The sequence below is a fragment of the Rhinolophus sinicus genome, chromosome 15, assembly GCF_057876585.1.
Source record: "Rhinolophus sinicus isolate RSI-liver-muscle chromosome 15, RSI-T2T, whole genome shotgun sequence".
NCBI classification, from domain to species: Eukaryota; Metazoa; Chordata; class Mammalia; order Chiroptera; family Rhinolophidae; genus Rhinolophus; species Rhinolophus sinicus.
Genome location: NC_142515.1, coordinates 106336627 through 106353188, shown reverse-complemented (window position 1 = coordinate 106353188; position 16562 = coordinate 106336627). Strand labels below are relative to the sequence as shown.

At 43.3% G+C, this 16562-nt stretch overlaps 1 protein-coding gene across 7 annotated transcripts in view; it reads left to right on the top strand.

Moving 5' to 3' along the window:
- Positions 1-16562, top strand: part of FNIP2 (folliculin interacting protein 2) — a 117121-nt gene that overhangs the window by 88710 nt on the left and 11849 nt on the right. For all 7 annotated transcript variants that reach the window (XR_012498164.2, XM_019733170.3, XM_019733168.3 and 4 more), the window contains 2 exons: positions 317-1580; positions 2490-2646. Coding sequence is in view for 6 of the 7 variants with exons in the window: in XM_019733170.3 (XP_019588729.3) it covers positions 317-1580; positions 2490-2646 (1421 nt within the window). In the remaining variant the exon portion in view is untranslated. The remainder of the gene's footprint in view (positions 1-316; positions 1581-2489; positions 2647-16562) is intronic.

Genomic DNA, 16562 nt, shown 5'->3' with positions numbered 1-16562 from the left:
ATCTTATCTTATCTTATCTTACCTTATCTTATACCCGGTCTTATAGCAAAATAAGACTGGGTCTTGTATTAATTTTTGCTCCAAAAGACGCATTAGAGCTGATTGTCTGGCTAGGTCTTGTTTTCGGGGAAACACGGTATACGGGCAAAACTAAAACAGTTATTCCCAGGAATTACTTCTTTGCTTCAATCAGGTGTGTGAAGAAGTGATTCTAGTTTGGGAATATAAGTCACCTGTTTTTCTCTTGTGAAGGCTGACGTATCCAAGCCATGCTCACCGCAGACGACCTTGTCTTTGTGTCCACTTTGCTCTGTAGGCGACCTCTATGGAGCCATTGGCTCTCCCGTGAGGCTCACTCGCACCGTGGTTGTGGGGAAGCAGAAGGATTTGGTCCAGCGCATTCTGTATGTCCTGACCTACTTTCTCCGTTGCTCTGAGCTGCAAGAGAACCAGCTGACCTGGAGTGGGAACCACGGAGAAGGTGACCAGGTGTTGAATGGGAGCAGCATCACGACAGCCTTGGAGAGGGGAGAGGTGGAGGAGTCCGAGTACGTGGTGGTCACCGTGAGAAGTGAGCCTGCTCTCCTCCCACCCATGCTGGCTGAGGAGAGGAGCCCCGGGCCCGAGGGGTCGGCTGGGACCCGAGAGGGCGCTGATAGTAGAGACCCGTGTTCCAAACCTGATGAAGGAAGCAAGAGTTCTGTGGCCTGCAGCCTGGGACACCAGGAGCCAGCACTGGACAGCTCGTGGAAACCTCAAGACGCATTTTGTGGGGAGGAAGAAAGTCGAAAAGAGCTACCCCGAGGTGGCTGTTCCAGGCTCGCCAGTTGTGACAGTTTGGGGGCAGGACTGAAGGTCAGCGAGGAACTGAAAGGGGAGGTGCCTAGGAAGCTGCCTGACCGGTCAGCAGCCTGGCCTTGCCCTGACAGACGTTCCCAGGAGAAGGTCACTTTCCAGATTGGAAGCTCCGCATCTCCAGAGTCGGACTTTGAAAGCCGCAGCCGGAAAATGGAGGAGCGGCTGACGGCCTGCAGACAATATCCAGAGTTAGGTGGTTGTCCCTCAGCTGAGCCCAGAGTGGCTGCTGACGTGGCCCAGGACCAGCAGGTTTCTAGGTGCTCCTTCCCACCTGGCTTCCACAAGAGTGTTTGCCATCCTCAGGATCCATCATGTGAGGGGGTTGAGGGTGAATTTGACAGGGGTTACGCTGAGGACAGAGGCATCAGAACCCAGGAAGCGGCAGGGCAGCTCGACCAAGCTGCCGACTCACTTGTACCTGATGCCCGTGCGGCAGGGACTGGACAGAGAGCGCTGGAGGCCGAGGAAGGACCTTTGCTAGAACCTGCCCCGGGCAGGTGTGTACAGCAGGACTCAGGTGTCTCAGTCTCTGCAGATGTCCCCTGTGGGGACGCCGAACGGAAGGACGACTTCAGGACTGAAGGAGACATTCCCAGAAATGAAAGTTCTGACAGCGCTCTTGGGGACAGTGACGACGAAGCATGTGCCTCAGCCTCGTTGAATCTAGGTCACAGCGGCGACCTGCCTGACGGGTCCTTGGAAGTGGAGCTGCCTCTGCCAAGGTAATACTAGCAGGCTGGGAAGCAGAGGGAACTAACCAGGTTCAAATACTGTTTTCCTCACCTCACAGCATGATCATGTCAGCTGTTGCTGGCTATTTTACACACACAGTTTTGTTTGTTTTTTTCCTCCTCGCGTATTAGAAGTGTTATCAAACCGATACAAACGGTTTCCAGCCTGCCTTTTCTCCAAGGACGACCACTGGCTGAGTGCATCTGGGCTTTCTGAGCAGGGAGGTGACTGAGGGCCTTTGCAACTTCTGTGACATTTGGGGGGAAGCTATGGGGGGTAGTGGGAGCAGGGAGTTTAATTTTCTGTCATCTGGATGGAAGCTGGTGGCTGGCACAGATGCCTCGCCTTGAAGGCGGTGGGTTATGCTGGCTGGGCGGCTCCTCTCCTGCGGTCGGAGCAGCGGGAAGTGGCTGGGAAGCAACACCTTCCTTAGCGCTCCATCAGGTCGATTATCTGGTCTGTGATGACTGGAAGCAGAAACTAGAGACGTCTTCTGTCCTGTTGCACTGGCGTGGGCGCCAGCCATGCAGATGTGTCAGTTCCTATAGCCAGGGTTTGGCAAGTGCGCCCCCCCCCCCCCCCCCAGCAGACTTTTTCTTTCTTCACTCTTCACTTCACACACTGCCTGGAGGATGTTCCATATGAGACACAAAACAAACTTGTAACCAACCATTAAAATACTATTTTTTCCTCCCCTTCCATTTCAAACAACAGCTCCTGCCCCTCTTCCAACTCCCTCCCTTTTCCCACACCAATGATCTGCTTACCAGAGCTCTGGTGAAACGGACCACCCAGAATCTCTTTTTCTTACCTGTGTCGTTGGCGTTTTTGTTCCAAGGGTGACACAGAAAGGAAGCCCATTTTTGACTGTGTATTCTAACAGATCGATATTGTTTTAGGTCTCAGATCATCAGCAACCCGAATGTCAGAAACTTTGGCCGCTCCCTTCTGGCAGGTTACTGCCCCACATATATGCCTGACCTGGTGCTTCATGGGACCAGCAGTGATGAGAGGCTGAAGCAGTGTCTGCCGGCTGACCTGGTCCACACAGTCCGGGTAAGTGATCCCCGCTTGGAGCCTCCAGCTGCTGACAGCGTGTCACCAGGATCCTGGCTGGCGACAGGTGTTTAGACTGTTTTACACTGAAGAGAGTGCGGTGAAGGGATTGTTTACAGAGACGTGGGCAGGATTGCAGGAACCGACAAGGGCTGGTGAAGCACCCAGGGATTAGCGGAGGCTGGAAGCTGTGAGCACGACAGCAGAGCTGTGCAGAGCCGCAGCTGGAAGAGCTGCCAGAGCACTGAGGAGGCTGGGGGGGCTAGCCCCCTGATGTCTCTGTCCCCCACCACTGGGCCCAGCTGGAAGCCAGAGAGCAGGGTCCTAGCTGATGCACATGCAGTGCTGCTGCCCACAGAGGTCAACCTCCTGGGACCTGCGCAGGACCGAGAAGGGCAAAGAGTGGGTCTTGGGGGTGGGGGGGTGGGAGCGAGCACGTAGGCTGGGCAAACCAAATAAACAGCACAGATGGTGGCTCTTAGATGGCATCACAGGGACGATCCAAGAGATGTCACATGTGGTTCGCTTTTTATCTGATCTTTTACAAGTTCCTAAAAGTAATTTATTCTAACTGATTTGTCATTATGTTCACTTTGATGGCTGCATGAGGATGACTGTATAAAGATTAACAAGTCTTACTGGAAAATTGCCTTGTGGCTGCCGCTAAGTGCTTTTCTGCTATCTGCAGCGTGACAGGAACTGAGCAGTGAAGGCAACTCTGTCAGTCTGATGGGCCTGTTTTTAATTGAGCTGCTATTGGGCAGATGTGCTTTGGAAACATATTGCATCTGGTGCAATAGGGAAAGTCCTCATGGCATTAAGACAATTGAAACTGGGTTTGTTGTCTACCTCCTCACCCATCAAGTGTTTTTCTGGGAGGTGAAACCGGCATTGCATGTTATCTTTGGCCTTGAGCATCTCCTCTGTGAAGACTAAACATATATCAGACTCAGGCTAAACAGGCTGAAGATTTGTCTGAAATGGGAAGAAAAGCTCAGTAGTGATGCAGATGGCCTCATAGCCCCCCTGGACGGGGAGGGAGAAGACTCGAGGGAAGGTGCTCTGAAGCTGGAAAGCCAGCCCAGTGGCCGCGTTAGTCCCCAACATTCCTCACCCGGCCCTACTTTGTGGTTGGACACCAGCCCTCACCAAGGTATTCCTGGAATGAAGCTGTGAAATTGCTCTTGTCTCTATAAGGAATGTCGTAACATTTTATTTTCATAGTTGTCATGAACACTGCACACTTTATCATTTCGGAGGTCTATCCATCAGTGACTTTCGAATAAGAACAATGCCCTCGCTGTATGATACTCTCTTTCTAGGTTGTCTGAAACCATGTATGGAGCTTCCATGACTTGAGAGACTCGCATACATCTGTGGCCATCTGCAGCATTAAGACAGGAAATTACAGGCTCTCCTTTCCTTTTCTGTCAGCACCTCATGTTTATATCCATAGATGCAAAAGCTGGGAGTTTTTCTCTCTGCTCTGCTGGCGGTTTGATTTGTGAGATCATTGGTATTGCTTGTTGAGCCTTCTTCCGTGAAGCCCGGTGTTCTGCTTCTGACAGAGGTTCCAGGAGAGCGCGTGTGAACTAACGGGGTTGTCTTCAGTGCCATGAATCCTACCGACTTGGGGGTGTTGTCTAAATGGCCCAGACTTGCTCACTGACCACTGTGGAAATGTAATCAATTGACTAATAGCTCTCCTTGAATTTATCTGCCAAACCATTCATGACATTTTTTATATTTTCCCGTAGGCTGACAAGTTCTGAATTTTGTGGGTGAGGTTTTCATGGTGACCATCTAGCTCTGTAATTCTTATATACTTGAAAAAACAAAATGATGTTTCCTCTGTTTATACTCTTAAAGATTTTTCCTTTCCTTTTAAAAGGAGTGTTTTCATACTGTAGCTTTTCTCTTTAGACTATGCAATCACCCTGAGAGACCGACATGTATTAAGCATAATAACCTATATTGTGTCAAATTGTGGGTACATCCAAGTGCAGCCATGCATGGGTGTTAATAGGGAATTATGAAGGGTTCATAAAAATATCTTCAGAACTTGAATACATTTAGAATGTATCCAATTAACATTAGTGGATTTCTAATTTCACTTGGCACATTCATCGTAATGAATTTTGCTTTTGAAGTAGTGTTGCATTTCAACTGCCTCTCAGACTGGGACTCTGGTCTATGGGAGTGTTTAAATAAATAATAATTTTTTTTAAAAGGCCATCTACAAATATTTGTTGAAAAATAATTTTTTTAACATTACATTGAATTTACTGCTCTATAAAGCCTAGTAATTATTTAAATTCTTGAGTAGGTTGCCAGCGAAAGAAGCAAAGATCCAAGAAGAAGTAGATGGCCAGAGTTAGAGCAGAAATAATAGCTTTTTCAGGAAGAGAAGATTTGGATGAATTGCTTTATCATAACTTGCTTTCAAAAACCTTTATTTTGGGGATGATAATACTTTTTAGTGTTCATGCTTCATTGGGCTTTGTTATTCCTAATTGTATTTAGAGGAGGATTTTTGATAACTGTTTAAAAGCATTTGACTTAAGTTATTGATCTATTTTCTAGATGATACACTCTGTCTTACGTAAACGGGCACTTTCATAACCACAGTGGACCTGTTTGTGGGGCTTCTTCCCTCACTGAGGGATTGCTTCCTGGAGCTTCCATACTAAGGATTTCTCTTTATACATTTCCTTATTCTAGTCTCTTATGAAAGAAACATGTATTAACTTCATTTCATGTATTTCCATTTTTATTACTGGCTTTCGCATGTTAAGATGTGGTCTTTAAATGTTTAAACATGTGTTCTTGTTTAATCCATATACTCCCTCTTTTCTGTCATTTGAACTGTTTCTCTGCCTCCTAACATATAGATTACACAGCTGCCTTAAATTAGGCTAAAGTAATATTTAGTTTCATTTTTTTCCTGCCACATCTAAATGTGCATTCTTTCCTCTGTTTTCCTTCTGACTTTCAATGGTAAAGTAAGAGAGAGAGCCAGCTTCGCTGTGTACCTGTGACCTCAAGTAGCTTTTTCTCTCTTCTTTTTTCCTCTGTGTGTTTGCCCGTGAATACTGCTGACCGGGCAGTGTCAAGAGTGTGAAATTATGGGTCAGTGGAGGGTGGTGGCGGAGCACTGGCTTAGCACTGATACTCATTTGCTGATACTCAAGTAAATCAATTGGCATCGCTAAGCCTCAGAGAAATGTACTTAGAGGAACAGATGAAATATAACCCAGTGGTTAAGAGTTTGGCTTCTGAAGACCGACAAACCTGAGTTTGAATCATGGCTCACCCCTTAGTGGCTTCGTGGCCTTAGGCAAGTTCCTTTGATTTTCTGAGTGTCAGTTTCATCTTGTATAAAATGAACAGTATTTATAGGTCTGGTTTGAAGACTCTGTGAGATAATGCATATCAAGTGTTTAGCACAGTGCCTGGCACATTACTAAATGCCCAACAACTGTTAGCTATTAAAATAATATATGATAAAGTGCTTTGTAGATGAGTTTCCCGGGAAACTCCTGTTGGAGATGGCAGAACAGAACCCATGCACATATCTGTTCAGGGCTGAAATTGTCCCCTTTCCCTTTGCCTGTGGTATTTATGACAAGGGGCAGGCCGGGCAGTTCTAACTCTGCAGGGTACGGTCATCAGTCCCAAAATTAACATCACTTTTTAATGTTTTTTTTAAAAAGACTGTGTTCCAGGGCTTCAGGCGTTTTGCAGAATAATTTATGAAATGAAGTAACAGTTGGATATGGCAGCCTCTTTCATTTAATTTTAAGAGGAACAGCAGATTGACTCCAGAAATACCATGTGGAAATCAGTAGCACAGATAAAGAGCTTTGCTGAAAGCCTGGCTGTGATATATGCTCATGAATGCCTAATTAAGCCAAGCAGTGTAATCAACCAGGAAGACCACAAAAGAACAGTAAGGCACATCGAGTGATAAATCATCGCTTAAGTAACACAGAGAGCATTCAGCGCCGCAGGTCAACAACAACCTTAAAATCAATAGTGTGGCGAAAGAAGCATCTGTGAGGACAAATCCGCTCTTTTAGAACACCTCTTGTTGCTTTCATTTCCCTGTGTAGGGTACCGAGCCTGACCACCCAGTTGTGGGCCTGTAGCACTATCATACTGTTGAGTGAAACCTCTGTGTGCGTGTGTGTGTGTGTGTGTGTGTGTGTGTGTGTGTAGCACATGTATTCATGGACATGTGGAAGCATACATACTGAATTATGATGGTATTGCTTATTGTGAATTGTGATTTTAAAATATGTGGAAAAAATACTGATCTCCGGGTGTGGCCAACTCCAGTCTGAAATCGTGATTCCCTCCCCTTCTCACTGTGGCTGCAATCTTAAATTCCCCGTAATCTTCCCAACTAATAATCCCTGTGTCCAGTTTTCCACCCCTCACAGTCATGTTGCATAGTGCCACAGGAGGGCTTTTTCTAAAACATAAATACAGTCATTTATTCTTCTGCTCAAAAAGTTTCCCTTTCTTTAGAGAGAATATAATATAAACTCCTTAGGTGGAATTGCCCCATTTACGTCTTTCAAATACACACACACACACACACACACACACACACACACACACACTCAAGCACACGCACGCGCATACATCTCCTTTTATGTACCAGTTGCACTGTTTGCCCCTCTTTAGTTGTCCACCTTTCCTCGCACCTCTTTCCCTGTGCACATTTGCTGACTGAGGCACGTTGAACAAACCTCTGTTCATTTTTGAAGATCCAGTTCAAATGTTGCCTCTCCTTTGAAACCATCCCAGGCACCCCCAAGTAGAACTCTGCTGCTCGCACCTCCAGGCTCCTTAGCATGTTGCACTGGACGGTTGTTCTCTTTCTGTTTTGCACGTCTTTCTCCCACTAGGGCTGCCACCACCTGAAAGCAGGGGGGACTGCTTTTCTTTCATTTCCCCAGCACCTCAGCTGGTACCTGGCACATACAAAGTGCTCAGTGATGTTAGTTGACACTTCCCCAGAGAACAAGTGTGTATTACTGTGGAGAAAACTATGATGATCAGTGTGTCTTCTGAGGTAAAGAGAAATGGCAGATCGTCTTTCTTTAAAAAATAAAGGGAAAGAGTAACGTGTTTTAGACATGATGCCTGTGGCTCTTTGTATTAATTTTCTTTACCTAACGGAGAATAAAAAACTTGTTACAGGTCTCTCAGGCTTCATTTCTCTTGCATTTTGTAACTATTAGACACATGGCTAATTTTGATGTTTTCCCCATTTTGTTCCCGCTGTGTACAAAGTATTTGGACATCTATGCCATTCTCTACAAAAAAATCTATCAACCTTCTCAAATTTTATTTTGGAGTTATGCACATCCTCACGTAACTTTATTCTGATGACCCTTTTTTACCTTGAACACCTTTCTTCTACTTGAAACTGTTTCTTTTCTCAGCAAGTGACCACCTGACAGCTAAGCTATCCCCAAGGTTGCACACTGTGTCCCCAAGGCCACAGGCTGAACTCGGGTGTCAGACCAGCGAGCCTGGTGATCACAGCCACAGGCACCAACACACAGGGGTCAGATGTCTCCTTGGGGCCCCCAGCTCCCCAGACCACCTCCCTGCCTCTGCCCCCGGGTCCCTGTGTCCTCATGCTGTCTCTGGGCTTCCCAGGGTCCCCACACTGATGTATCTACCAGGATTCCTCAGCAATGTTTCGTAGTCCAAAATGAGTGACTATTTTTCTTCTCCACTTTTTTACAACTTTTAAGCTTTTAGTGACTGACTTTGAACCTGTTTCCAATAAGAAAAAAAACTTACGATAAACAAATGCTTACAGAGTTTTTGTAACATCAATAAATACTGTCTGGTATTTTCATATGTTAACAGTCTGCTTGATACACTAGAAATTTCTCATGGTGGCGTTTCAGGTGATCTGGCCAACTTGTTTGACCAACGGGGACAGGGAGACTGGAACTGGCTTTTGGGCAGGAGGAGGAGCAGTCATGCCTTAGAAATTTATTTACTAAGTACCTTGTATGTGCTAGGGATTGTATTTACAGCCACAGTGAAGAAGATACGACGTGGAATGATTCCAGCAACATGTATGGATGCAGATGGTATCCTCTTCTCTAAAACTGTAAAAAATATGGATAAAATATTACCATCCCCACCTCAGCCCCTTGCTCTAATGCTCGTGTATGAAAAGAAATTGGAAATATTGTCGTGCCAGAAACATAGAAATGAAAGCCAGAACAGTAAGTTTGGGCTGATGCAACTGTGGCCCTCTGGCATTTCAGTCTGGATGCAGGTCCTAGGAATTCAGTGCTGGGTTCCTAAGGTCCACTCAGGATAAGAGATGTGGTCTCACATACGCATAAGGCTTGGGACCTGGAAGTGATCCCCTTACCTACAGCCTAGGGCTTCCAAGAGTTATCCTTCCATGAATAAAGGTACTAGAAAACCCCAGCCTGAAACAGTGAAGCAGCAGAGAAACAAGTTGGAAACTTGAGTGGGGAAAAATAAAGTCACCCATGAGAAGTCAAAATCCCAGGCCTGTGTTATGACTATGTTTGGGGTTCAGATTTATTCCACCTGAGTGACTTGGGAATCCCCACGGAGAAATAAATGGGAAAGCCAGAAGCATCAAAACCTCTAGGACTCTGGCAGAAGAAGCACCGTGGGCCCTTTCACAGCCACCGGCTTATAAGTCACATATAGCTGCTTTTCCTCTTCCCCACCTTACTCCAGTTACAGTTCTTAAGCCTTTAGTCACTGGCATTGACTGTTTCCAAGAGCACATGAAACAAACAACTCCGACAAGAGGGTCTCATGTTCAGAAAGTACAAACCACCTATAAGGAAACTTATGATAAGGTAGAGTGAGCAAATGCAAACAGGAGAATTAACACTACTAGAAAAATCTGAAATATGAGTAAGTAACTGTTTAAAAGGGTCACAGTGGTAAAAAGAAGGATTTGGAACATTAGAAAAAAGGTGAAATAATGTGATAAATGATCGATTAGATCTGTAAAAGAACTAAAAAGATCTTTTAAAATTGAAAAATGTGGTTATTGAAACTAAAACTCATGGGATTGGCTAAAGAGCAGAGCAGATTAAATACAGCTGGAGAGAATTAAAAGTTTGTGAAATGGGGGCCACATTTGAAACTATCTCTTTGAATGTAGCGCAGAGACAAAAATACATTAAAAAAAATATGGCAGAGCAAGTAAGAGACATAGAGGCCAGAATGAGAAGATATTAAGCTTATCAGCATTATCTCACATAGAATGATTAACAAACTGACGCTCAAATGATGCCAAAGAATTTTATTTTTTATTATCCAGAGTATTTCGGAGAAAAAATACAGGGAGTTGCATCCAATGAATTACCTGAATCCTTAATCACCTGCTCGCTTTGTGTTTGAAAGAGGCTGCCCAGTGGCTCGTCCCTCATAGTTAAATCTGCACTATTCTAACTAATGTGCAGATTGTAGAGCTGGTTATAAGTACAGGCATCTGTCTGCACATGAGTTGTGCATAACACACCAGTGGGCTGGTCATCTTTGAGGACTGACAGGGGGTTACGTTAGAGTGTGTATTGGGCAGTGCCAGCAGCGTAAGGATGGAGAAGTTTCTTAGCAAAGTCATAATAGAGATAACTGTGTTTTCTCCTGTTGACATTAAGTTGAGACCATCATTCACACTTCTTGTGATCTAACCTTCTGATCTAAATTTATACCAAGGCAAGGTTAGGATTTCAAAGGAGAGGTCTTGGCAGACTTACCCAGCTAAAAGCTTGAATGAGTTCCTAGCTTCTGCTTGTGACATGCCAGGATACTTAATAAGTGCCAAAATGTTTTGTCCTCAGTGTTCCTATCTGTAGAGCAGGGCTGTGTTCCTGGCCACTCCACAGGAAATGCATGATAAACCAAAGGATAGTTAACAGGAAGCATATACGCATACGTATGTGAGAATGGCATTTTCCTGCTCTTAAGTTAAAAATAGGTAATTACATGAAATGTTAGTCATTTAAATGTGGTATGTGGAAAATAAGTATATTAATAATTGTGTGGATGACCTAATAGAACTGAATTGAAAACAAAAATAAAGAAATCTGAATAGAGCCTTTTGCAATGGAGCCAGCATGCATTAGATATTTAGCATATGCCTAGCATTTCATTATGCTCACTTCCGTGGCTAAAGAAGAAAAATAAAATGTAATTTCTCTCCTTGAGTTACTTACGAAATCACTGAGTAGACAAACAGATGTGAAATCGAGAACAAATTAAGACAGTGTGATGAAACACCAAAATGTATTGGAAATTTTAGAAGATGGCAGGGAAAACATTCCAGACTCAGCCTGAGTTAAGAGGCAGGGGTCCTCCCTGCTTGGCAGATGGGCTTCTTTGAGAGCCCTGGGAGGTGAATGTGTGTGGCTGAAGTTGGGCCCAGACTGTGAAGAGCTTTAAGTATGGGAAGAGAAACGTTTGGACATATATGCGCTGGAGTAGGTTTTTGAGTTGGTGAGCAAAACGATAATGTAGTATTTTAGGAAGTTTGAAGGTTTAGTGAACATGATTAATACAGAGAGGGCGGTGTAAGAAAGTAAATGGAACGTACCCAGTAAGTGTTAGGCATTATGCTATATGGCTCGTACTAAAGAACCATATAGTGCCATTTGTGTGCCTCACAGCCTCTGTGAATTAAACCTCATAGAAACTCTGTGAAGGAAGTACCGTTACATTATACAGGTATAGAAACCGAGGCCCAGATGAATGAGTTGCTAACGTCCCACAGCTAGTAAGCGACAGAGGTAGTATTCACACCCAATCCTGTCCGACTTCAGAGCCTTTGCCGTTTGTTGTCTCATCATTGCCTTTTGCTGAAATATCAGAACTGCAGCTCTTCTGATTACCCAAACCTTGTAGAAATTTCTTGTTCTGAGTTTAAGTTAAGCAGAAGTCATGTGTGTATAAGTCAAAGCAGCATGTTTGGTATTCTCAGATCTGATCTAGAACCTCGGAGTTGGAATGACCGAGATATCTGACACTCCCAGGAAACAGACCCACAAATCCTCAGGCTAGAGATTAACTACTTACTCTGTTGATTCCACAAGACATAATAGCCAAAGAGTACTTGAGAAACCTTTAAAGATCTATAATGCAAATATTTTCATTTGTTAATTTGTCTTGAGAAATCTTTACAGGAAAGTAGTTTGGATAAATTGGATATTGACACTGTAGAGCTAAATAAATGATGTTTCTGACTCTCAGAGTAGAACAAGGCGGAAAACGATAATGGCGTGTTGCCACTACTTCATTCCTCGGATGGAGATTCCCATTAAGCCTAACACTTGCCTACAGCTTTTTATTGACCGCCACTGTTCTTTCATCTCCAGGCTCTGTCCGAAGTTACTGAGTTGCCCAATTAAGTTTCTGAGGGAGGTGTGGAAACTGCTGGCAGCCATCCAGAAGAGGTGGCAGGAAGGCATTAGGGACTGTTGAGGGCTGGTGACTCTGAGGTGCTGCCTGGGTTATGGATGGGTGAGTGCTCAGCGGGCTGTGGGCACTCGGGAGGGTGGCGATAAGGCAGCGCTATTGGAAGTCTAGGATTATGAAGGAAGTAGAAACATACTGCAGACTCATTCTGATAAGAGAATTCAACAAACTCTGTGGGCAAGAAACTTGCTTTTAAAATTGATTCCCTTCAGCTTGAGAGAGAAAAGGAAAACTGATATATGTGTCTGTAAGGTTTGTGAAGTTTTCAACTAACCAAATAAAAGCATTTTAAGTTGAAATGAATGTAATGTTAACATTTCCTTCAGATTTTTGTTCAGAACTCAAATGTCAGAGGTCCTGTTTAATCTGAGACCAATAATGGTTGGGAGGAGAACTTTTGAAAGAGTAAATATGTGCCCTGGGCTTATTTGTTTTTCTAATGATATTTAATCAAAATAACAAAGCCCTTTTTTGTTAAAAGGGGGGGGGGTATTTAATATTAGGAAGAAAGATCTTAGTAATCTTACTTGCCAAGATGTATAGTCATTTATTCTGTATCCCTGAAGATCCATAGGAGGCCAGACTCCTTTGATTCATGTGTCAGTTTCCAGAGGCAGCCAAGCCTCACCTGCCTATTTCTGTTTTTCTAGTCCCCAAGCCCAAACTCTTAGGAATAGCAGAAGGATGGATCAGGCATTTAATAGGTGTTTCAGTCATTCCGTCTTATATTTTATAGCATTTCTCAAAGTACTTAGTTTCTCAAAAGTACTGCTCTATGTATGTTACTGCTGATGTGTGTGTGTGTGTGTGTGTGTGTGTGTGTATGTGTGTGTGTGTGTGTGTGTGTGTACACCCTGGTGTGCATGTGAACTTGATAAAATGTGAACCTAAAAAATCTCCCTGACAGATCTCACTATTAATTGTTTCTACAGTTAAGATATGGCTAATAAGAAAAAGTATTAAGACGTGTGCTATAATTCAGTGTTTCCTTTGTTTATTGTGAGTCTGTATATGCCTTAAAAGTAGAGCCTTTCCTAAGAGGAATTTTAAATTGAAGACCAGGGCGCAGGGTGTGTGTGGGTGTGTGTTTCTGTGATAAATCCAAACATAGCCTTCTGGATCTTAGAGTTCTTTAAATTCTAAAAGCTTAGAGATTGACTAATAAGCTTTTTAATGGAGCTGTGTTTCCTTTGGAAAGATATATATCAGAAATGTCCAGAATTGCCAGAACTTAAGCTTCTACTCTCCGACCCTGTATAAGTTCAGAACAGATTAGGAATGGGCAGCCAGTCAGCCGGTGCCCCGTAAATTGTAGCTGAAGTAGTTGCTGATGAGATTTTTATGTCTGTCCAGCATTCATTTCTTTTTCCTTGACTATTTACATTTCCCCTTATTTCCATCTACTTTTAAAACATGTTTCTGTTTCAGTAAATAAGTGAGTAGCTACGAAAGGGTTGTAGTAAGATGGAGACAGTTGGGTTGCCCTGTGGACGAATGCAGGAAATTGTGTTAGGTATTTCCTAATTGTGTGTTAGGAAATTGTGTGTTGGATATTGGCCCAAGAATGTGTAATTCTTTGAGTTTTTTCCTGTTTGTTTGTTTGTTGTAAGGTAGTCTTTTGAAAACGTTCAGCTGGTTCTTTTCAGTTTCTGGAGCCTGCATCCATGAAAGTCAGTCAACCTGCTGGTTTGGGAATGCATCGGGTGTCATTTGCTTGTGCTTAACCTGCTTCGTCGTAATTTAGGAACATTTGTCAAATGCCAGGTCCTGTGCTAGGGGCTACAAGTGCAGGGAGAAAAGATTCAGCCCGCATTTAAGGAATGGGCTCCCAAATTCCTGTCAGTTTGTCCCAGCCCTTGGACCCATTTGTCTTTAGTCTCACCTCAGGTTTCCCGTTAGAATCTGCCTTTTTGCTCCAGTGATTTAAAAATGACTTGTGCTCATTTTTCACATTTTTTTTTTAACATTCTCATGCCCATTTACTTCCTCCTTTTAAAATAATTGTGCCAACTTCTCTGTCCCTTTTTGTTAATCGTGTATGAGTCTACAACCTTCTAAAGTAACTCATGCTTGGAGACTCTTCCATCCATCACCTCCCCAGGAAGCCTCATTGCTCTTATTCCAGCAGTTTATTGCTTAAAACAAATATCTCTGCGTTGGTGGTGGTGGTACCATATAATGTATAGCCCATGTGCTTTCCTTGGATTGACACACACTTCCCTTCCCTACCAGTGTGGTGGGGAAATCCTTTAGGAAATTGAGTTCAATTGGAAACTGAGCCCAAATTATCTACTCCAAATATATATATATATATATATTTTGTAAAGCTAGATCTTACACCAACCATTCTCAGACTTCTATCCTCTAGCTCACAGGAACAAGTGGGGAAGGAGTATCTAATTGGCCTAGCTCGGGTCATGTTATTACCACACCTTGGTAGAGGGAGGTGATTGACATCTAAGTGAAAGCTGATTGGCATACCTTCAGCTCATTGTATATATGAGGGCATCTGATCAGTAGAGATTATATATACTCTCGGACTATAAGTTCCTTGAAGGAAAGGTTCATAGTATAGATTATTCTGTGCTATACCCAGCACACTGTGAATCTCTGATAAATGCAAAGCATTGAAGGGGTTTGAGCTCAAAATACAAATCTTTTTAGTTTTTATATTTCCATTTCCTTTGTTCATAAGGACCAGGTATATTGCTGGCGAGTCATCGTCATCTTGCTATGAATTAATCACATACTGACTGAGCAAGAATGTGCAGGAATTTGTAAAGGGAACTCATTGAGGCCCTGTTTTAACTTTGCATTTTGGAGAGTGTGTATGTGTGTGTGTCAGAAGCGTAGGAGTGAGGGGTCACAAAAGCTCTTGGATGAGAGAGGAAATACGGGGTCATTAGTGTGTGTGAGATAACCTTTGTACTATTTGGTTAATGAGTCTAGAAAATGAGAACTATCCCTTGGAAACTGGGCTTTGTTAATTCAAGAATCTGCTTTGTCAAGTTCTTTATTTCTCATGTTTAAGATTATTTGACCACAAGCTTAAATAAATGTTGGAATATTAGATTTTGCCTAATTTGCTATTCTTTTCAATGAGAAAAATATTCTAAACCCTGAAAGTTTCCTCTTGGATATAGTATAGGAAAAAATGTTGGTCCAAACTAAGGTTTCATTTAACCTACCACGCAGTCACTTCTTTCCCATCTGTGAGAAAGAATATAAAGCTGCATAGACTTCCAGAGAAGCCCAAGACTTAGAAGCCTTGGACCTCTTTATTAAACAGGGAGCCAAATTACCTGTTAAAATGACAGTATAACAGCGTACGTCTTCGGTTTCTATTGCAGCCTTCCCACTACTAGTATTAAGTCTTAAAATTCTCAGGTAGTCATCTGAAGCAAGGTTGTGTATCTGCTTGGGTTCTTTATCTCAAGCAGCAGGAACCAATTCTCGTTAACTTAAGCAGAAGGAACTTTATTGGAAAGATATTAGGGATTCATAGAACTGATGAGGCCAAAGAACTAGGCTTCAGAAAGACAGGAAACGAGGTCACTGAAAGTCAAGGAACCAAGAACCACCTAAAGGTGTTTGTAGTAGTTGCTATCTGGGCAGGAAAATGGTGGCACCAACTTCCTGTCCCCCAGCTCAGAGGGAAATCGCGGGGAAGGAGAATCTAATTGGCCTAACTTGGGTCACGTTACCACACCTCGATAGAGGGAGGGTGGGGCCCTCCAGGTCTCAGCCAAGAAAGGTCATTTTCTAAAAGGAAATTAGGATCAACTTATTGGAAGTTACGCTAAGCAGCCAAAAGCAACAGATGGCCAGGTTGGGAAGGTTGAGAAAATGTGCTCATGTACAGGGGCTATGAGGTGTGTCTGTTTCTGTCCGTCTGTATACCCTCCCTACCTCCACCCCCTTCTTTCTCTTTCTTTTAATTTGGGCCCTAGAAAGGCAGTCGTGTTGTGATGTTGATTTGTGCACGTGTGGGATACTACATGTATACGTCAGAGGTGCTGGTGGTGCAGCAGTCATACTTGGATCAATTTCAAGACATTTAATTTTTTAAGGTCCTGTTCCTGTACTCCTTCAGTGTTTACCATTTGCCCTGTGGCACAGTTTACTAGTTAAACTGCTCTCTCCCTAACTGTTCAATAATTGAGAATTTTGTATTTTAAGTATGTTCACCAGTAGCTATACTTTTACCTTTTAGACTCTCTAGAAAAATAAATTCTGAGAGTTTATTATTTGGTTGTTGAAGTTGATTTATGTATGTAGTGCACAGTTACTAAATAAATATTGCTTAATAATTAAAGCTATATATAACTTTAAGGGAATATGAAGTTATCCTGCTTGCACCTTGTTATTGGAGAAAAGGCGAAAGAATCCCACAACTTTTTCTGGTACTCTCCATTTTA